The 22,555-nt window shown below is 51.1% G+C and overlaps 1 protein-coding gene across 3 annotated transcripts in view; it reads left to right on the top strand.

Annotated features, from left to right (window-relative positions):
• The window catches only part of Zfr2 (zinc finger RNA binding protein 2), a 44,890-nt gene that overhangs the window by 10,884 nt on the left and 11,451 nt on the right, over window positions 1–22,555 (top strand). The window contains exons 2-8 of one of the 3 annotated variants that reach the window (XM_074054277.1): window positions 11,435–11,530; window positions 12,292–12,569; window positions 16,829–17,011; window positions 18,038–18,221; window positions 19,934–20,094; window positions 20,714–20,833; window positions 22,091–22,233. In XM_074054277.1, the coding sequence (XP_073910378.1) occupies window positions 12,462–12,569; window positions 16,829–17,011; window positions 18,038–18,221; window positions 19,934–20,094; window positions 20,714–20,833; window positions 22,091–22,233 (899 nt within the window). In that variant the 5' untranslated portion in view covers window positions 11,435–11,530; window positions 12,292–12,461. The remainder of the gene's footprint in view (window positions 1–11,434; window positions 11,531–12,291; window positions 12,570–16,828; window positions 17,012–18,037; window positions 18,222–19,933; window positions 20,095–20,713; window positions 20,834–22,090; window positions 22,234–22,555) is intronic. The other 2 variants (XM_074054276.1, XM_074054278.1) reach the window with 2 other exon arrangements.

Here is a 22,555-nt window from a genome sequence, read left to right on the forward strand (position 1 = left end):
AGAACAGCCGTCCAGCCCTGCTTTGTACCTGTGATCCCTCCCTCCAGCCCAGTCCTCCACCCTCAGGAGCCTCCTGTGTCCCTCAGGCTTCCTGCATCTGTGTGTGTCTCCTGTCACTGTGACAGCTGACCACACACTTCATGGCTCGAAACCACACCAGTTTACCATCTCTGAGTTCTGATGTCAGAAATCCAGAATGAGTGTCCCTGTGGGAAGCTCCAGGCGCGAGCAGGGCTGGTTCCCCCTGTGGTTCTGGGATGCATCCTTGTTCCTCTTGTCCTTCCAGCACAGGGCTTGCCTTACCTGTGGCCCCTTCACTCCATTACCACCAACCTGTGGCCTCCCGCCTCCCAGATAACCCAGGGTCACCCCACCTCAAGATCCCAAACACCGTCATATCCACAAAGCTCCTTCCCAATAAGGTGACATCTTCGTGGGTTCCAGGGATCAGGGCATGGATGTCTGCAGGCTGTGCCCCCCAGTTCCCTTGGTACAAGTCCAGTCAGCTCCTTGCCCACATCACAACTCCGTAGCCAATCAGAGGCCTTGAGCAAGTCCTCGTCCAAGCCTGTGTCACCAAGGCTGACACACTCCACCATGCTTTCTGTCTCCTTCAGGATCAGTCACATCATAACCTCAGCAGCTCCGAGCACCACCTGGCGGCCACGAGCTGCACCTGTCCTGCCTGAACTCCTGCCTGAGCCCCCAGCATCTGTTCCCCACCTCACGCTCTGCCCTCCTCCCCTTCTCTTGCATCTTTAAGCATGTTTGACCACTGAAGAGAATGGTGTATCCTCCTGTCTTGTCTCTGTGTCTCCTCTTCATTTACAACAAGCCCTGCAGGAGTCATCTCTGCCTACTGGTCCCTCCTCCCAGACTCCATTAACCTTGCCCAGCCAGGCTTCCATCCTCCCTCTCATGACATCACTTCAAACGCCCCTTTTCAGCCCTTGGAGGCAGCCAGCAGTGTTGGACACAGTCCATGGCTGTCTCTGGGCTTCCCTATGTCTAGGACCAATGACCAGTAATTGGTGTCTCCCTCCTTCTGCTCTAAACTGACTGTCATGGAGGAGCCTGGCTGCCCTCCCTTGGTGACCTCATCTCATCTCAGGGCTTTAAAATGCCATCTACAAGCTAGTCACAGAGCAGCATACTACATGACTCCATTGAGAGGAAATGTGCAGAACAGGCAAATCCAGAGCAGGAAATGGGTTTGTGGGTTCCAAGGGCTAGAAGATAGGGAGGTGTTAGCTTTTAATGACTGTGCCAGATATCTGAGGAACACAATTTAAAGGAGGAAGGATTTATTTTGGCTCATGGTGTCAGAGGTTTCAGTCAATGGTCTGCTGGCACCATTGTTTCTGAGACAGAAGGGTGTGATGGGGCAGAGCTGCTCACCTCATGGTGGCCAGGAAGCATAAGGACTGAGAGGGACCAGGGACAGTGTATACCCTTCAAAGTCACACCCCCAGTGACCTACTAATTCCAACAAGGCACCACTTCTAAGTCACCACCACTTCCCAAAAATGCCATCAAATTATGACTTCATCAGTGGACTTATCCATCAATGAAGTCCAAGCCCTCAGGATCCAGTCACTTCTGAGAAGCCCATCAGCTGGCTGCCCAGCCCTCAGAATGTAAGCCTTCTGGGGACATTTCAGCATCAAACTATAGCTGAGTGACTGCTGCAGAGAACAGGCACAGTAAAAATCACTGAGCTGTCTGGAAAAAAGAAAAAGCAGCACCACACTGAAATATTACTCGACCATGAACAGGACGTGGCTCTGACCCACACTACAGTGTGGGTGGACCCTGAGGACATAGTGCCCAGTGAGAGAAGCAGACACAAAAGGCCCCACAGCATGTGATTCCACTGATAGGAAACATCCAGAACAGGAGAATCCAGGAATAGGAAGTGGACTCATGGGTGTCAGGGCTGGAGAGGGGACAGGATGGCTGTTTCTTGGGATAGGGCTATTTTTGTGGTGAGGAAATGTTCTGAAACTAGATAGAGGTGGTGGTAGTAAGACCTTGTGAATGTACTGAAATCCTGACCTGCACATTCTAAAGAGTAAATGTTATGGTAGCTGCTTATATCTCAGTTCCTTAAGAATTTCATCTGTGGATGACACCCAGTGTGGACCTTCTACTCAGACCTCTCCCCAGCTCTGCTTTCCACCAGATGCAGCTGGCACCCAATCATCCCTCGGACATCTCCCTGGCACTTCCAGAGACCCAGCGTCTGATCCTGTCTCCAGTGCCTTCACCCAGTGTCACCCCTGTGGTGGGCGAGAGTGTCTGTGGTGGAGCCGCCCCTGGCCCATCTTCCATCATTGCCTCTCCTTCTGCATCCTCAGTGACCCTGCTGTCATCTTGCTCCTCAGCTGCTCAGCCTCTCTCTCCCTACATTTGTACTCCAGGTCCTTGTGTGCTTTTGTTCTTGCCCCACTTTAGTCTGTCCTCAGCCCCCAATGCCAGGTGTGATTTCACACACCTGTCATCCCAGTACTAAAGAGCTACATAAGCAGAACTCTATCTCAAAAAAAAAAGAAGAAGAAGAAAAATGTGTCCACGCTCTGCTTGATGCCTCCCCACACACTGCAAGGTTCGGTATAAAAGCCAATGCCCCATGATGGCCTACGGGGTCCACCCCAGCTGCTTTGACCTCACTGTCTTCATCCCCTCTACTCCAGCCTCACTAGCTGTGCCTTTATCCTTGAACTGACTCTGGACAGCCCTGCTTTCCACCCCTCTCATGCAAAGTTTCTTCTCTTCAGGTGAGACTCTGGTGACAGCTCTGGTGCAGGAGTGCCCAGCAACTTTCTGTCCAGTGGTGGCATCAGGCCACCAGCATTCTTCACTCTCCAGTCCTGTGTTTTGCACACAGCATCTCTTGCCTTGCAGCCAGAGAAAGCAAAATAATCTTTGGAACACCCCAGAACCTCAGAAGGCCCCAGCGGCATTTCCTTCTCTTAGCCAGCCTGTGCCTTTCCCCATTCTCCAAATGCAAATGAGTTTTTGTACTAAGTTGAGGTTAAAATTAGAAGTGAAAAATTTGCACTTTAAAAACAACTCTGAATGAAGCAGGTTCCCAGGAGCCTTGGATGTAAAGGGCGTTCTTCCTGTCCTGAGGAGTTTCCTGCTTATTTTTAGCCCACTTTCCTTACATCATTTTCTCTAAGCTTACTTGCCTGGTGTGGTCATCAGCCTTCCAGCACCATAGCAAATAGCTTGATATAATGCAGAGAGGAAAGGGTGATTATGGCTCACAGTTGTGGAGGTTTTAGTCCATGCTCAGTTGGCTCTGTTGCTTTGGGCCTATGGTGAGGCAGCTCGTCAGGGCAGGAGTGCAGGTTAGGGCAAAACATGACCAGGAAGCAAAGGCAGGACAAAGTGGCTAGGGCCCCATAACCCCTTTGAAGCCGTACCCACAATGATCTAAAGACCTCCCTCTAGGCCCCACTTCTTAAAGGTTCCACTACCTCCCAATAGTGCCAAGCTGCAAACCAAGCCCTTAATACATGGGCCTTTGGGGGCACCCCAGATCCAAATTACAATAGGTAGCTCTTTTATTCCTGTAAAGAGATTCTCCCCAGATCTGTGTCCTGATCAGGAGTGACAGGGCTTTGCCCATAGATATAAAAGGTGCTGAGTTCTTTGTGCTCAAAAATACTTCAAAAATAGCTTTATTGAGATACAGTTCACAAACTATAAGTCACCCATTTGAAGCATGCAATTTAATGGTTTTTAGTATATTCACAGATTTAGGAAACCATCACCACCATCCATTTCCAGAACTTTCTTTTCTTGTTTGTTTTTTATGAGACTGGGGTTTGAACTCAGGGCTTCATACTTCCAAAGTAGGTGTTCTACCACTTGAGCCACGCCTCCAGTCCACTTCGCTCTGGTTATTTTGGAGATGAGGTCTCGAGAACTGTTTGCCTGGGCTGACCTTAAACCTTGATTCTGCCAATCTCAGCCTTCCAAGTAGCTAGGATTACAGGTGTGAGCCACCAGTACCCAATCATTTTCAGAACTTTCTTTTTTTTTTAGTTGTTTTATTATTCATATGTGCATACAGGGCTTGGGTCGTTTCTCCCCGCTGCCCCCACCCCCTCCCTCTCCCCCCACCCCCTCAATACCCAGCAGAAACTATTTTGCCCTTATCTCAATTTTGTTGAAGAGAGAGTATAAGCAATAATAGGAAGGAACAAGTATTCCTGGCTGAGATAAGGATAGCTATATAGGGAGTTGATTCACATTAATTTCCTGTGCATATAGCTATCCTTATCTCAACCGGCCAAAACCCTTGTCCCTTCCTGTTATTGCTTATACTCTCTCTACAACAAAATTAGAAATAAGGGCAAAATAGTTTCTGCTGGGTATTTGGGGGGGGGAGGGAGGGGGCGGAGTGGGTAGTAAGGGAGGGGATGGGGGCAGAGGGGAGAAATGAACCAAGCCTTGTATGCACATATGAATAACAAAAGAAAAATAAAGCATAGAAGGCAATGGTCAAGCTCAAAAAAATAAATAAATAAAGGATTGAAAAAAAAAATTTCCTGTGCGTGTGTGTTACCTTCTAGGTTAATTCTTTTTGATCTAACCTTTTCTCTAGTTCCTGGTCCCCTTTTCCTATTGGCCTCAGTTGCTTTTAAGGTATCTGCTTTAGTTTCTCTGTGTTAAGGGCAACAAATGCTAGCTAATTTTTTAGGTGTCTTACCTATCCTCACCCCTCTCTTGTGTGCTCTCGCTTTTATCATGTGCTCAAAGTCCAATCCCCTTGTTGTGTTTGCCCTTGATCTAATGTCCACATATGAGGGAGAACATACGATTTTTGGTCTTTTGGACCAGGCTAACCTCACTCAGAATGATGTTCTCCAGTTCCATCCATTTACCAGCGAATGATAACATTTCGTTCTTCTTCATGGCTGCATAAAATTCCATTGTGTATAGATACCACATTTTCTTAATCCATTTGTCAGTGGTGGGGCATCTTCGCTGTTTCCATAACTTGGCTATTGTGAATAGTGCCGCAATAAACATGGGTATGCAGGTGCCTCTGGAGTAACCTGTGTCACAGTCTTTTGGGTATATCCCCAAGAGTGGTATTGCTGGATCAAATGGTAGATCAATGTTTAGCGTTTTAAGTAGCCTCCAAATTTTTTTCCAGAGTGGTTGTACTAGTTTACATTCCCACCAGCAGTGTAAGAGGGTTCCTTTTTCCCTGCATCGTCGCCAACACCTGTTGTTGGTGGTGTTGCTGATGGTGGCTATTCTAACAGGGGTGAGGTAGAATCTTAGTGTGGTTTTAATTTGCATTTCCTTTATTGCTAGAGATGGTGAGCATTTTTTCATGTGGTTTTTGGCCATTTGAATTTCTTCTTTTGAGAAAGTTCTGTTTAGTTCACGTGCCCATTTCTTTATTGGTTCATTAGTTTTGGGAGAATTTAGTTTTTTAAGTTCCCTATATATTCTGGTTATCAGTCCTTTGTCTGATGTGTAGCTGGCAAATATTTTCTCCCACTCTGTGGGTGTTCTCTTTAGTTTAGAGACCACTTCTTTTGATGAACAGAAGCTTTTTAGTTTTATGAGGTCCCATTTATCTAAGCTATCTCTTAGTTGCTGTGCTGCTGGGGTTTCGTTGAGAAAGTTCTTGCCTATACCTACTAATTCCAGAGTATTTCCTATTCTTTCCTGTATCAACTTTAGAGTTTTTGCAGAACTTTCTAATCTTCCCACACTGAAACCCTATCCCTCTGAGCAATCACCCCATCCCCTCCCCAGCCCCTGGCCCCAGGAGTCCACTTCCTGTCTCTGGATTCACCTGTTCTAGACATTTTCTGTCAGTGGAGTCACTTGCTGTGGGGCCTTGCATGTCTGCTACTCTCACTGACCACCATGTCCTGGAAAATTCTTTTTCTTTCTTTTTCTTTTTCTTTTTTTTTTTTTTTTTTTGGTGGCACTGGGACTTGAAGTCAGGGCTTCATGCTTGCTAGGCAGGCACTCTTACCACTTGAGCCACTCCTCCAGCCCTTCTGGCACAATTATACTCTATAAAACTTGCCATTTAAGGGCTAGAGCGATGGCTCAAGCCACAGAGTGCCACCTAGCAAGCATGAAGCCCTGAGTTAAAACCGCGCTTCTGCTGAGTTCAACCCCCAGTTCTCCCAAAAAGGAAAAAACTTGCCATTTAACTTCAGGTGGTGGTTCCATCTACCCATTATAGTGGGGGTTCTTCCTCTAGACCTGGAAAGCCAGGAGCCCACTGAACAATCTGCCTGTCCTGGAGCAGGACAGGAGCTCCCTGCCTCCTCTTAAGAAGACCCATCCAGGAAAAGACTGAGATGCTACACGAAGAGGGCAGAGGTGGTGGCCGTCTGCCACTGTGGTAACAGGAGAAGGGTCCTGGCCTTCCAGCCCAGACCTGGGGCCTGGGCAGGAGAGCGTGTGGCTCCCCACCAGCTGCCTTTCTCTCCCCACAGCTAGGCTTTAATCCCAGGTCCCCTATGGGGACATCAGCCCTGCCCTTCTGAATGTTTCCCAGTAGTGTTGGTTCTCTGAAGTAGACATCCTGGGCCCTGTCGGGTGTTGACCAGTGTCCCTGCCCTCCACGCACTCCATGCCACACACATTCCATTTGTGACAGCTCGTGACCCCAGATGTGGCAAAATGTCCCCTGGGGGAAGAACTAGCCCCAGGGAGACCCCTGCTTGTAGGGTCCCTGGGATTGGCAACCACAGTGGCTTTGCCATGAAGACCTTTCCCATGAACTCTGCTTTTCCTTGCTCAACTGTAACCACGACTTGGGTAGGTCATTGTCACCATGTCCCCATCTTTCCTTCCTTCCTTTGTGACCTTGGACGCTCAGAAAAAAGAGTCTGTCTCCCAGTCCCTTGTCTCCAGCATCCTTGCTCCCTGCCTAGCCAACATGCTGTGGTGGTGGTAACACTGTGCGTAAGAAGCCTGGCCTGCACCCCTCCTGCATGTGGAGGCCTGAGGCTGGAGCAGAGCCTGTGGCCCCAGCTGGCTGAGTGTGCCCATCTCGTACACAGGAGGGGCGCTGCTTGCCCTTCAGAGTCAGGACCACTGCCGTTTGCAGGCAGGACACACAGACCTCACTGTAGAGGCCACAGGATAAGTGATTTGGCTTTGCCACAACAACCAGAGCCAAGGTCTTGACTCTGCTGAAGCTGCCACTGAATTCTGCATAACCCTTACCATGTGCTGACAACACTTTATTTTGGGATGCTGAAATGTGAATTTCACATGGTCTTCACATGTCATGAAACATGACCCTTTTAACTCTGCTCCAACCATTTAAAAATATAAAAAAGTCAGGATGGTGGAGGGACTCCAGAGGTAGAGCACCTTCCTAGCAAATGTGAAGCCCTGAGCTCAAACCTCAGTACCACCAAAATAAAAAATAAAAAGCATTCTTACCAGTGGGCTTTTCAAAAACAGAAGTACTTTCATTAAAAAAAAAAAAACCTGACATCCGGCCACTCAAGGCTAAAGGCAGAAAGATTGAGCATTGGAGACCAGCCTGGTCTGCACAACAAACCCTGTCTGAAAAAACTATAATAATAAAATAAATGACAAACCAGATTACCCAGGCTGGCCTGGAACCAAGCCTCCTGTCTGTACTTCCAGGATAACTGGGATTACAGGTGTGCACAAACACACCCAGCATGACCTTACTTTCTGCAGGTGACTGAAGACAACTATGTTCTTTTCCCATCTCTGCAATTCCCACCAGTTTGGCTCCTGTGCCTTGTGCTTTCTATCAGTTATTTCCTTTACCTTCTGTCAGTCCCTGCCTTTACCCTCCACTAGTCCTTGCCTTTAACTCCTGTCATTCCTTACCTTTAACTCTGTCCTTGAATTTAACTTCCACTCATCTCTGCCTGTAACCTTACCTTTAACTTCTGCCAATCCTTGCCTTTAACGTTTGTTGTCCTTGCCTTTCATTTCTGTCAGTCCCTGCCTCTAACCTTCACCAGTCCTTGCCTTGTTTTTTAAATAAATGATGAAGTGTAATTCATTAAGGACAAATGATAGAAAAAATGCCATTGATAGCCATAGATAAATTCCTTAAAGTCACATGGAGAGACTGTTGTAAGTTTGCTTTATTTTTCTTTGGAATCAAATGACAGCCTCTAGATTTTTGTGTGTGCACCTTCCAAATGTTAGCACAGTTAGCATCTCCTTACCAATAGTCCAATAATAAACTAGGTCCCAGTAGTTATGTCCACATTTAGATTGTTCTGCTGATCAGAAACTTTTATTTTATTGCTTTAGCTTTTAGTTCTTGGCTGTATCTCCAAATATGAAAGAGTTTCTCTGTCCCCCCAAAAATAATAATAATAATAGCAAATAGACTCCAATTTTGGGGGATAATTACAAGGGAGTATCGCAACTAAATAAGGCTATAGCCTTATTAAGCAGTGCTGAGTTTTTCTGCAGGTCTCACCTGTCAGCCAATCCAGCCAACACCAACTCCATTTCTTAATTGGAGTTAAGAGAAAAACCATCCTCGGGCCTGCCGGGTGGTTGTACAATGGCCTCAGTTTCTCAGGCAGCATCAGTTCCACTTGATTTTTTTTCTTTTATTATTCATATGTGCATACAAGGCTTGGTTCATTTCTCCCCCCTGCCCCCACCCCCTCCCCAGTTCTACTTTATTGAGTACCTGGTTGCAGGTGGCCCACAGCCTCATGCCAACAGCTGACCCCTTGGCCACCTAGGGATTTTGGGCCCCTGGGTGGGAATGTCACTGTGTCCTTGTCCCTGACCAGCAACAAAAAGCAACTTTCACTTTCCCCTGCCACAGGGCCTGTGTCCACCTGGTCCCTAGGGCACCCTTCATGCAGCTCTGCTGGGCTCCAGTCCTTGCCTTTAGCGTCTGGCCTCTCCAGCCTGATCCCTAGCCATGTTAGCAAAGACCTAGGCCCAAGCCTTACTCTCCATGTTTCCTGCAGGAAGGCCTTTTGTGGTGACTGGCATCTCCCAGGTAGACTCTAGGAGAGTCTGTGACTGTCATTGTGTCACTTCCTGTCCCATCCCCAGTTGGGCAGCATCAGAGAATTCCCATGCCATGGCCTTGGCCTTCCGCCCCAGAGCCTAAGATGGGGGCAGTGTCTCCTGGGTCTGAACCCTGGGAGCCACAGGGAAATGGGGACAGGGACGCCATATGCCTCCTACCAACATGACCTTGCACTGATGCTCGGGTCCTGCATCCCTGCTGGCACCATGGCCACCACAAGCCACGTGACAATTGAGATCAAAATTAAGTGAAATAAGATTTAAACTTCTGTTTCACAACTCCACCAACTGTTTTTGTTTTGGTTTGTTTTTTTTCCAGTGCTGGGGATGAAACCCAGGGCCTCACACTCGCCACTGAGCTGCACCCAGCCCCTTCCTTTTTTTTTTTTTTTTTTTTTTTTTTAACCAAGATCTCTATGTAACCAGGGCTGGCCTGGAAATCATGATTCTCCTACCTCTACCTCCCATGTACTGGGAGTACAGATGTACAACTCCGCACCCGGCCATCATGTTCTTTTTTTTTTTTTTTTTTTTTTTGGTCAGTACTGGTGTTTGACCTCAGAACCTCACATTTGCTAGGCAGGTGCTCTACCAGTTGAGCCACTCCACCAGCCCCCATCACATTCTTAATCTACTTCTTGACTAATAAGCTCTCTTTAAAGAACAAAGTGCAATCTCTGAGAACCTGTCCCTTCAAAGCAGGCAAGGCACACCTGTTTTCCCTGGAGAGACGCGAACCTCCCCAGATGTACACGCAGAGGGCAGTGGCTTCCTATGCCTGCTGTTCCCCTGGAGAGCTGCTGAGCTTTGTGTGCAGGGTTAGGAGCCTCGTGGGATCAGCACAGCGCCTTCAGGACCAGGGAGGAGGCTGCAATGCGAGCAAGATGACATCCCTCATGTGCCCACACCCTGCCCTCTGTGGTCCATGAATACCCAGCATGGCAGGCCCTGTGTGCCTCAGTTTCAAGACTGGGGCAGAAACTGGAGGGGACAGATGAACAGTGAGTCATAGAGCAGGGCCCGGGACAGATAGTGATCAGGGATTGGGATCTGCTGCTGTTTTGGATAGGGCATCAAGGAAGGCCTGAACTCACAGGTGACATATGAGGAGCCACCTGCTGGGATGAGGAATGGACCAAGCAGACTCTGGAGAGGATGTGGGTCCTTGGTGTGGAGCTCTGGGAGAGCTTTGAGCAGCAGGGTGACACAGTGGATCAGGCTTCAAGAGGAGCCCCTGCTGCTGGGAGGACAGAGATGTGGAAAGGAGGGAGGAGGGTGGGGCTGCTTGGTCCCTGGCCAGGTGTCCGGTTCTCATGGGGTGGCTGTGCTGCTCCCAGCTCCTGCATGGAAGCTTCTATGCTCCCCCTGTTCTGTGCATCCCTCAGCACTGCCTGGGATACACCGTGTGGCCCTGGGTTTTCCTACTGTCTCCTAACTGGGCAGTGAGTCACCCATGGGGTCTGGGGTGACAGGAGCAGCCTTGTGATCTATGAAGTCCCCAGGTGTCCAGTGTGTGCTCAGGACAAGTGTGAAATGCCAGAGGATGAGTGTGCACACCCATCCAGGCCACCACCACTGTATACAGTCAGCCTGCACAGCACAGGGCCCATCAGTGGATTCAATCAACTGTGGGCAGAAACATTCTTTAAGAAATTATATCTAGATGGGCATGGTGGCACACACCTATCATCCCAGCTACACCAGAGGTAGAGGTCAGAAGATCACAGTCCAGGCTGCCCCAGACAAAAGCATGAGACCCTATCTGAAAAATAACCAGAGCGAAAAGGGCTGGGGCATGGCTCAAGTGGTAGAGTGCCTGCCTAGGAAGTGCACGGCCCTGAGACCACCAAAAAAATTACCTCTGTACTGAGGATGTGCAGACATTTTTTTTCTAGTTCTGTGCAGTGCTGTGTCATTGTACGTAAGGGTCCCAAGCATCAGGATTCTGGTATTCTGTGGCAGACCTGGGACCAGTCCAAGGGATGACTGTGATCCCTCTGCATTCAGGTCTTTTGGCCCCCAAATCACACCCCCTCAATGGGGCATGGGGTCCACTGTCTCACATGACCGCCTCCCTTGGGCACTGGGCTGTAATCTTTCTCATACTTTTCCCTAGCAAGTGGCTTTTCAATCCCAGGACTGTCTTCAGGGTGGCTGACAGCAGAGCAAGGGATGCTGGGGTCAGATCTGGGTCTGAGTCAGCTCTTCCAAGGGACGTGAGTCCCTGGTCCTCCTGGGAAGGCTCCTGGTGTGGACAGCGGGGCAGTCAGCACCTGCTCCTTTTCTCTGGGTCAGGGTGAGCGAGGCAATTTGGACAGCACCTTGTCCTGGGGCTCCATATCACTCACCCCAGAGCCCCTGCCCCCTCTGTCCCTTGGAAATCCTTATGCAGGACAGTTACAGCAACCGACAGTTGACGCCAACCAGGAGCCACGAGGACAGACTGGGCAACTAGCTTGCTGCCTACAAAGACTCGCCTGCCAGCCAGGTGGGTGTCTTGCAGCGACCAGTTGTTGCAAGGACAAGGCAACAGTGGTGGAATAGGGCGAAAATGGTTAGAATGGCAAAAGACTCTGGGGGCCAAATCTGCCCAGAGTGTCAGCAGGTCTCTGACCCGGGAATGAACAGGAAGGGATGGAAATAGTGTCTTCTAAGAAGGCTGTCTGGGGTGGAAGGAGGTAAAGGCCTGTTGATGACTTGGGTGTCAGAGGGAGACATATAGGTGCCAATGGCCCTTCAACCCCCACTCACCCCACGGGAGGAAGAAGCTGGAGTCAGAAAGGCGAGGCTGGCCCAAGTCACAGGCAACTCACTGCCAGGCCCCAGACTTAAATTTCCAGTAAGGTGCAGCCAGCAAGATCCAGCTCCGCTACAGGCACAGGAGGCTGGGGAGACCCTGGGTAAGGTGTTGGCTCTGCAGAGAGCCCTGCCTGTTCTCTAGGGATCAAAGGCAGCCTGTGACATTCACAGACAAGCTCAGTCCCCACAGCCAAGGTGAAGGCAGACCCTCTTACCAGCGCCTTGTCCTGGGGCTCCACCTGCCCCACAGCCCCGAGTGTCCCGCCCAACACTGCTGCCCTCACTGTGGCCTCCTGCCTTTGTTCTCATATGTCCCTTGGCCCCATGCCTGGGTAAGATGCCATCTCCCCCAGGACACCGGTAATTCAGGCTGTCTGTCCATCTGTTCTCACAATGAACTTGGTAGAAATCAATACCTCTCTCCCACACTCTCTTTTCTCTCCCTCCTAGGACCAAGCTACCCAAGTGACAACACACCTGTATGCCTAGCAGCCAGTCCTCACTGTCCTCTGCCACTGTCCCCCTGGACACTGCACTTGTCACCCCGGGGAATCCCTCAGCAGTCTTCCCTGCTGCCAGTGCCAGGAAACAGCACCAGGGACACCTCTTCCTGAAGCTTCATGGAGAAGCCACCGTTCCCCAGCAAGCAGCCAAGGTCCACGGTGGGGCCCAGGCAGCCCCCACTGCACTACTGTGAAGTCTGCAGGATCAGCTGCGGGGGTGCCCAGGTCAGCTCTGCCCCTGTGGGCAGATCTGGGTCTCTCAGTCTCCATACCTCTCAGCTGAGCAAAGGTCAAGACCAAGTGTGGGTACAGGGGTCCTAGTCAGCACAGAAAGGTCCATTACTAACTTGCCCCACAAAGTGCATGTTAGCATTGATATGGGCCTACTGGCATCCAAGGGAAGAAAGGAGAGCCAGGCATGGCACTGATGGCCTGCCACAGAGAAATGGCTTGACCACCAAAGTGGTATCTCTTTTGGGTCTGACAGGGAGAGACTGCAGCAAGCAGTGAGGCCAAATTGGCTTCCAGCAAGTGACTTGTCATGGCATTGCTAGTGTCTCCCCAGTGCCCTGACCCTGTGGCCGGGATGGGGCTCAGCTGGCTGGAATCCACTGGGAGTGGAGGACTGGGCCTGGGACCTAGTGGTGACTCACCTGTGATCTTTGGCCGACCTCATCTTTCTGACTCAGCTTCTCCTCCTATGCATGGAGAGGCAAAGGATGAAACACATCCTGACTTAGCACCTATGTGTTTCCCTCTGACACCCAAGTCCTCAACAGGCCTTCCATCCTTCCATTCTGGGGGCTGGTTTTGGAGGGCCACAAGTGGCTGCAATGGCATGGGACACTGCTGAGCCTAAAACACTGTGCACGTTTACAGGAGTGTGCCTGTGTGTGTGTGTGTGTGTGTGTGTGTGTGCACATGCATGTTGTGTGTGTGCTGTGTGCATGTGCCTGTATGCACACACTGTGTGTACTAATATGTGCATGCACGTGTGTGCCAGTGTGTCTTTGCACATGTGAGTTCGTGTGTGTTGCATGTATGTTGGTATGCAAGTGCACACTCATGTATTGCTGTATGCATGCATACAGACGTGTATGCTTTTGTTTGCATGTGTGCACATGTGTTCTTGCATTTGTATTGGTGTGCATGCACTCGTGTGTGTGTGAATGCAGGGTTTGTGTGCATGTGTGTTCAAGAGTGAGGTGGTGCTTGGGAAGCACAGCTCAAGATCATAAAGCTCAGAAATAACCCTGAAAACTCTGGGCTTTTTCCCTAGAAAGAAAATTCCATGCCAGAGCTCTGTCTTGGTAAAACACACACCTTAGCTTTGTGAATATTCTGAAAGGAAGCTTGAGAGACTGCAGGAACACAACCGCAGCCTACGCAGACCTGTGAGGGACACACCTTCCGCAGCCACCTTTTCCATTGTCACACACACCCCAGTCAAAGGCATTCACTTGTTCTCATCAGCATTTCTGTGTGGGATTTTCATTTTCCATGCTGGGAAGCTTGCCAGCTATAAAAGCCTACACCCTTCTCAGTCCCTGGTAGCAAACACAAGCGTCTCCTGTGATCCCAGACTCTTGCCATTGTGGCTGGGGTAAGTAAATCATGCTCTCACCAAGCATCCTACAGGCCCCCAGTGAGGCTTACAGCCAGTCGGCCTTCTGAGCTCACTAACAAGTCCACCAGGCCATCTGCAACCTGAGCAATCGGCACCCTCTGTGAGCCTTAGTCTGTCAGTGGGGAGAGAGACAGCAATACAGCTGGCCTGGCCTGCCCGGGGGACGTGATGCCCAATGAGCCAGCCCTTGTATGGTCCCTGGCATATGGGAGATGTGCCTCAGAAATGCCTGCTCTGATTAGTCTTAACTTTTTCTTTTTTTTTTTTTTTTTTTTTTGGTGTACTGGGGTTTGAACTCAGGGCCTCACACTTGCTAGGCAGGCACTCTACTACTTGAGCCCTTTTTTGTAATGAATATTATTGAGATAGGGTCTCATGAACTATTTGCCCAGGCTGCCTTTGAACCATGATCCTCCTGATCTCTGCTTCCTGAGTAGCTGGGATTACAGTTGTGAGCCACTGGCACCTGCCTTATAGCACTTCTTAAATGAAAATTTGTATTGGGATTATTGTAGATTCACATGCAATTTCAAGAAATGGTGCAGAGACACCCCATAGCCCTTCACCGTTTCCCTCAATGCTAGTAACATTTCACAAACCATGATCAGTTATACAACCTGGACATGGATACAGTTGGCCATCTGGCTCAGGACTTACTGGCCTCATCACACACGTGTATTTTGTTCCGCTCTCACTCTGTGCTCAGTGTGCTCACTGCATATTCCCAGCACCACAAGGGACCCTGGTAGTGCCCTTTTATGGCAAGTCCTCTCCCCCTGCCAGCACTGTCTCCAGCCCATCACCACTGAAAGCCTTCCTCAGTCTGCACCTCTGTCCATTGTGGACTTGGGTACCTGTGGGCTCCAGGGCTCCAAGTATAGTAGGTGTTTCCAAGCCAAAGACAGCCCATTCCACTCCCACTGTCATCTTCATATTGAAAGGTCCATGCCTTCTGGGTGGCCCAAGGGGACCAGGAGTGAGGGCAGCAAGACAAGCTGCACCTCTTTGTGAACCTCTCATCACACATACAACACGTTTATGGTAAGGAGTCAGACCAGATCAAGGATACAGATGGGAAGTGTGTGCATTCTGTATGTGTGCCACATACCTGGCACTCTGAGGTATGTGGTGCAAATTATCTCATCCTTACAACCCTCTCCATGTGGCAAGTGTGTCTGAGGCTCGGTGAAGGAAAGTCCATCCGCACCCAGAGTCTGAGTGGAGACAGACCTCAGACCAAGTTTGTGGGAGTCCACTGGCATGCCTAGCACCCAACCCATCTCCCTGGAAGTTATTCAATGGTGTTATCTTGATGGGGTCCTTCCAGACCATATTCCATAAATCTTTCCCGTGTGTGTGTGTGTGTGTGTGTGTGTGTGTGTGTGTGTGTGTGAGTGTGTGTGAGAGAGAGAGAGAGAGAGAGGAGAGCTTATTCTGTCATGTAGGTAATAATTTTTTTTTGCAGTACTGAGGTTTGAACTCAGGGCTGACACCTTGAGCCACTCCACCAACCATTTTGTGAAGGGTTTTTCTCAAGGTGGGTTCTTATGAACTATTTGCCTGAGCTGGCATCAAACCACAGTCCTTCTGATCTCTGCCTCCTGAATAGCTAGGATTATAGACATGAGTCAACAGCACCCAGTGAGTTTCTGAAATTCTAAGCCAGGTGTGGTGGCACGTATCTGTAATCCCAGCACTAGAGAAGCTGAGACAGGAGGATCTGAAGTTCCAGGCCAACCTGGGTTACATAGCAAGACCCTATCTCAAAAAAAAAAAAAAAAAAAAAAGCTGGGCACCAGTGGCTCGTGCCTATAATCCTAGCCACTCAGGAGGCAGAGATCACACAGATCACAGTTCAAAGCCAGCCCAGCCAAATAGTTCACAAGACTATCTCAAAAACACACAACACAAAACAGGGCCAGTGGAGTGGCTCAAGCTTAAGTGGTAGAGTGCCTGCCTACCAACCTCGAGGCCCTGAGTTCAGACCCCGGCACCACTAAAAATAAAAAAGGCCAGGTGTAATATTACACATCTGTAATCCCAGCTACACAGGAGGCATAAGTAGAAGTGTTATGGTCCATGGCCAGTCCCAGCCAAAACCTAGGGACCCTATCTGAAAAATAATGAAAGCCAAAAAATGCTGGGGGCATGGCTCAAGTGTTAGAACACCTGCCTAGCAAGCTCAAGGCCCTAAGTTCAAACCCCAGTGCCTCAAAAAAAAAATGTTTCCAAAGTTCCAAGATTACACAGTGAGCTGTCTGTCTTCTGCCTCATTCCCTGCCCTGCCCCAATCTCTGCCTCTTTTTTTCTCCCCAGAACCAACAGATGGCGCAAGTTTCTTGGGTGTTTGGGGCTTACTCTCCCTCCATTGGCATTATCAAAGCACGTTGGGTTAGGGGGAACAGGAGATGCGGGGAGCTGAGGTTTGCCTCACTTTTAGGGTTGCAAGGACAGACTCCCGGATTTTGCACCAGGTCAGAGCATCAGATACTATGAGCACAGCAACCCTGGATGGCAACTGTCACGTGGAGCTCCTCCATGTCCTAGCAGTGAGGTCATTCAGGCAGCTGGGATCTGAGGTCTGAAATGGAAAAGCAAGCTTTCTTTCACGGCAGCTAAATGCCTGATGCTTGCAGGATGCTTTCTTAAGAAACTGTTTACTTTTAGAGAAGGAAACCTGATTTAAAGCTTTCAGCCCAGGTTCTGAGTCTGCCACTGGCCTTAATAAAGTGACACTTGCCTTCTCAGGTGCGAGGCGGTGGCCTCTGTCTCCAGCTGGGTTCTTGCCACCTGCCCAGGGGACAAGGCCATGCCTGGTGGGTGACATGTGCTCAAGCCACCTCTCCCTCTGCTACAGACGTACCGAGACCACTTAGAAGGGCAGAGGCACAGGAAGAAGGAGGCAGCTCAGAGGAAGGAGGCACAGCACAGCAGCAGCCCACGCAAGGTGCAGGGCCCACTGCACTGCGGCCTGTGCTCTGTATCCTGCACTGGGGCAGACGCCTATGCTGCCCACATCCGGGGAGCCAAGCACCAGAAGGTAGGAGCCTAGGTCACCTGGGAACCACAGCAGTTCTGCGCCCCCCTAGTGTCACTGCTAATGGAGCTGGGATGCTCTGTGGGGGTGGAGTGTGGCTCCCCACACACACACCCTGAGGCTCATAGAGGACAGCAGTCCCTTGTCCAGCTCAGGACAGACTCCAACCTCCCAGAGAAGTGAGCCAGCCAAGGAGGCAGGGAAAATGGGAGGGGGAGGGTAAAGACAGGGAAGGAGGGCTGTGCCTAGGTGGCTAAGGAGAGAAGAGTGGGGCTGCAGTCACAGGTTGAGACTTGACCTGTCTGAGATGTCTTCTGAAGGTACAGTGGAGGCCACCATGCAGTCCTGGCTGACTATATAACTGCCTTTAGCTCGAAGAGCTCAAGGGGTGTGACCAGAACATGGATGTGTACACACAAACATGCACCTTTTTTTTTCCAGTTTTTTGTTTTTGTTGTTGTTTTGTCTCCCTACACATCCCAGGTTGGTCTGGAAAGCGATATGTTGTCCAGGCTGGCCTCAAATTCACGATCCTTCTTCCTCTGCCTCCCAAGTGCTAGGATTATAGGCATGTGCTACCACATCAAGCTATGTGCCCAGGAGCCTGTGCACATATCCGTCTTAGCTAGCAACCCCAACCACATATCCACCTCCCACACACACACACACACACACACACACAGTCCCTCTCTGGGCTGGAGCACTGGGTTGGGACTTGGGAGACAGAGACAGATGGCTGCTGACATAGTAGAACTGGAGGGAGAGTGTCATCGGGAGCCAGTGCGATGTGGAGAACTAGAGATGCCACAGTTGCCCAAGCAATGGGCCTAGAAGTAGGAGAGAGGGCCCTGGCTTGTGAAGGCCATTCTGCAGTGCTCCAGAGAGCAGGAGCCATTTCAGGGCAGCCAGGGAAAAGTGGGGTCCCCAGGGGCAGGCCCACCACACCCCCTTCCACAGCACACCCACAGCACAGGGATCCTTCGCCTGGTGCCTGAGGACTAATCTGACAGGGCATGGGCTCCATTCCAGGTCCTGAAGTTGCACACCAGACTGGGAAAGCCCATCCCCACCATCGAGCCCACGCCAAGGAGCCCCACCTGCACCCGCAAGCTGGGCACCCATGCTCTGGACAGCTCCTCAGAGGCCTCAGGCAAGTCCTGGGCTCCTGCCCACCCCGGTGGGACTGGCAAGAGACTGGCAGCCCCACGCAAGGGTACGTGTCTCCCCAGTTCCCTGCCTCCCTCAATCTCCTGAGAAGCCATCATCTGTAACCTTTGTGAATGTTGTGAGAGGGGCCACACAACCTCAGCAAGCACTTAAGATCAGATGGGGTGGAGGGTGGGGGCCACACCAATCCAAACCACAGATTGGCGAGGTTGCCAGGAATTTAGCAGCACAGGTGACATGGATGCCATTACTCCCATAGAGTTTTGGTGCTCTACTGGCAGCCATGTGTGCCCCAGTCAGCCTCCCCAGTCGCTCCGGTGATTTTGTCACTAGTCCCCATGTGCAGATGGAAAAACAGGTGGAATTCCAGCCTGGCTCTGTCCCCCAGTCTCTGCTCCAGCTACATGCTCTACCAGTGAGCTGTACCCCCAGCCCTCAGTTTGATTTTTGAGCTGGGGTCTCCCTGTGTAGCCCAGGCTGGCCTGGAGCTCTCCATCCTCCTGCCTCCATCTCCCAAGTGCTGGGATCACAGTTGAGCGCCACCACACCCAGCAAGGCGTTTTGATAAAGAAGTTTCTACCCTAAGGCCCCATAAATTTGCCTAACTAGTAAGGTGTACTGGAAACTTTGATCCACCCGCTATTTCACAACTGATTGACTTGGGGCTGTAGATTCTGAGGAGTTGGTGGACTCTCCAAGCACTGACCTGAAACCAGGAATCCCCATCACGAATTCAAATCAGCCTCAGCTGTGATGCAGTCATGACAGTATGGGTCAAAGTCAAACAAAAGCACAGATGAGGTAGTGCCTGGTGGAGACACCTGTAATCCCAGTACTTGGGAGGCAGAAGCAGGAGGATTGGGAATTGCATTCCAGCCTGGACTGCATAGCAAGACCCTATCTCAAAACAAAACAAAGGCAAACAAAAAGAAAGAAAGAAAAACCAACAACAAAAAGGGAAAAAAAAAAAAACAGATACAAATCCCTAATAAAGGAACTTGTATTTGGGGGTGAACAATCAATAGGATGCATGCCTTCCAGTCACCACTGCAGGGTAGGTGGCCACTGATATCTCTGGTGAACAAAGGGAGGATTCTGGGCCTTATTAGACTGAGAAACTTATGAAAGTTGTTCTGAAGAAAGATCCCACTGGACACAGTGGCTCATGCCTGTAATCCAGATACTTGGGAGGCTGAGATCAGAAGGATCACAGTTTGAAGCCAGCCCCAGCTAACAGTTCACAAGACCCCATCTCCAAAATAACCAAAGTAAAATGGACTGGAGGTGTGTCTCAAGCCAGCCCTGATGGACCAGCTCCTATGTGAGCAACCCCTGACCATGTGCTGAGTCAGGCAGGCTGGTTCCCTGCATGGGGTATAATGGGATGGGGTGTCAGGTAGCTGTCCTTGTGATTTCTATCATCAGGCAGCTCCTGCGACAGAGCCCTCCCTTCACAGTTCTCCCTGGCTCCATTTGTGGGGTTTGACACAGGTGACTCTATTCTGAACCTGAGAACTTTGAGAGCTGGAGGCATGGCTCAAGTAGTAACATGCCTGCCTAGGAAACATAAGGTCCCAGGTTCAAATTCCTGTACCACCAAAAAAAAGTTACGTGAATCTGAGAACTTTTATGGGCGGGCAAGGCTAGCTGCCCAGGAATGTTCCAGTCGCCCTCCCAAGGAAGAAAAGGGACCTGCGTTGCAACTGGCCATGGATTTCCTCTGGGGAATATTAAGTAACACAGCCATCTTCCCTTCAGAGCCTCCTGAGCCACGGGCAGCACACAGCCAACACCAGGAGGGAAAACTGGCCCGACACAGGACAGAGAGACCTGGAGAACCACTCACCCTAGGGGGCCTGGAAGAAGCTTCCAGGGAATGCTGGGATGTGGAGCCAGTGGGCCTGGAGTTTGTGGAGGAGGTAGGCCAAGGCCCAAGTGGCCATAGAGCCCTGGTGCCACAGGACCCCATGCAGACATCCAGCAGCAGTCAGCTCACCAGGCTCCTCTGAATTCCAAAGCCTCTCTCTGGCCAGCTCCAGAGCTCCCAGCCTCCTCAAGTGCCCCAGTGACACTCAGCATGTCACCCCCACAGGCGCGCCATGGCTGAGTGGGGGAGACGGTAGTATGCCTACGTCCCCAATTCAACTTCTTGTGTTTTGTCCAGAGCAAAGCTGCCACAGCAGCTAGGACGAGGCTGCCGAAGACCCTGTCCCTAGGTTAAGGAGGTTAGAGTCACAGAAGCTGTAGGAACCAGAGAGGGAGCACAGTGGGCAGAGGTGGCACCACAGGGACAGCCTCATGGAACAGTCATTACTGTGTCCAGGAATGAGTGGGGGAGAGGGAGGTAAATGCACAAGAGGAGGAAGGGGACAGGGCGGAAGGGAGCCGTGAGCTGGTGTTTATACAGCTCCCTCCTCAGCAGGCACGACTCTGCCTGGCCACAAGGGACGGCTTAGTGCCCAGGACATCGGTGGCATCCCTTGTACTCCTCCTGGGCCTCAAGCCTGGCACATGCACAACCATAACTTTGTGTCCCAGGTGTGCGACGATAAAGGGGAGGTGATTCGGTTCCGCTGCAAGCTGTGCGAATGCAACTTCAATGACCTCAATGCCAAGGACATGCATGTGACAGGGCGGCGGCACCGGCTGCAGTACAGGGTGCGTCCATGGGGGTGGGGGGGCCCGATGCTGTCTGAGGGCCTCTGTGGTTAAGTCCCTTCTGCCTAGCCTCTGGTTAGCTTAGGGCTGCGGTGGGGGAGTAGTGGCTTCTGTTTTCTACCTCTTGATCCGCATCTCAAAGCACACCTTTTCCTCTGTGAAACTGAGCCCTGGGTAATCCTCCAGGTCCCCTGGGTCCTTGGACACTGTGAGGTCGGTGCCACCCTGGGGCCTCCTCTGCTGAGGATCCACAGGCCCCAGGCACATGCAGCTGATGCCACCCCAGGCATGCCTGCCCTTTGCCAAGGTGCTGCCTGACCAGCAGGCTGAGCCATAGCTCAGGGGTGGCTCCGTCACTCCTCAGCTCCCATAGCCCTGGGTACCCCCTCTCAGGTGCCCCTGCACCTCCTCAGAAGCAAGGGTGGGTCTCCCACCTCAACCCATAGTCCATGTTCTGGAACAGCCTCTCACCCACTGCCTGCCCAGAGGAATCAGGAACTAGAGGACGGATGGATGGACAGGTGGAGGAGTGAGTGAATGTTAAGTGAGTGGAGGAATGGATGGGTGGATGGATGATGGATGGATGGGTGAATAGATTGATACAAATCAACGACATCCATGTATTATTTTGGAAAATGCCTTCAGTTCTGGTCCCTCAAGACACTTGCTGACCCATTTATAAAATTAGTTGGTGTGGGGCGGAAGGGGAGTGGGGAGGTAGACCATAGGAAATCCCAGAATTGTGACTGAGGTCTTGTTTCCTCCCTTGCTGAGTTGTCTGATGGGAGTGAGTGCATTTAGTCAGTTAGTGAGTGCTCTTGGTTGGAATTTCTGCCTACACTCCATGACCACAGCGTATTCACCAACACAGTCACACGCAGCTCAGTGGCTTTCGGTCATCAGACTGAATAGTGCAGAATACGTGGTCCAATAAGGTCACATCACTAAGGGACGGGGTGGCTGTGTTTAGCTGTGCACACACTCCATGATGTTTTCAAAGCCTGAGCTGCCCAGGATGCATTTCTCAGAATGTGCCTGTGTCCTCCTGCACTGCCTGACCATCCTATCCCAGCACCCTCTTCCTAACTCCCCTCAGCACCCCGTTCCCCACATTGCCTTTGGGATGCAGGGTTTCAAGCCTACAGAGAATGTGAACCCAGCATCCTGAGCTGCAGCGGGAAGCGACATGGGGTGTCCAGGGTCCCCAGGGTACCCACATGCATTGTGCAGCCTGACCCCACTTTGCTTGCCTTGCAGAGGAAAGTGGACCCCCGTCTCCCCCTGGCCATGGGGTCCAGCAGCAGGGTACAAAGGGCACTGGTAGAGAGGCTGCGCAGGCAGAGGCAGCTGGCACAGAGGCAGCTGGAGGACACACGGCAGCGCTGGCACACGGAACTCAGGTGCCTGGTGACCCCCTCTCCACCTAGTCACATCTCAGCTTCTGCCCCCGGCTACCCCACACAGACATCAGCCACCCAACACCAGTGCTCAGGCGGGAGTACAACCCTTGCTGGGAGGGTGGAGGGTGGGGGAACTCAAGGTGGGCCGTTCAGCAAGGCCAGGCTGTGTGGGTCCCATCACTGCTTCACTGGCCAATAGGTGGCAGATGGTAGGGGAAGCCCTGCCCATGCACAGGACACCTGGGTTGCAGCGCCACCTGGTGTCGCCTGACCTCTGGCATCCCTGTATCTCCCCACCTTTGGTGTTCCCTGAGTCTCCTGT

Source organism: Castor canadensis, chromosome 14, assembly GCF_047511655.1.
Source record: "Castor canadensis chromosome 14, mCasCan1.hap1v2, whole genome shotgun sequence".
NCBI lineage: Eukaryota > Metazoa > Chordata > Mammalia > Rodentia > Castoridae > Castor > Castor canadensis.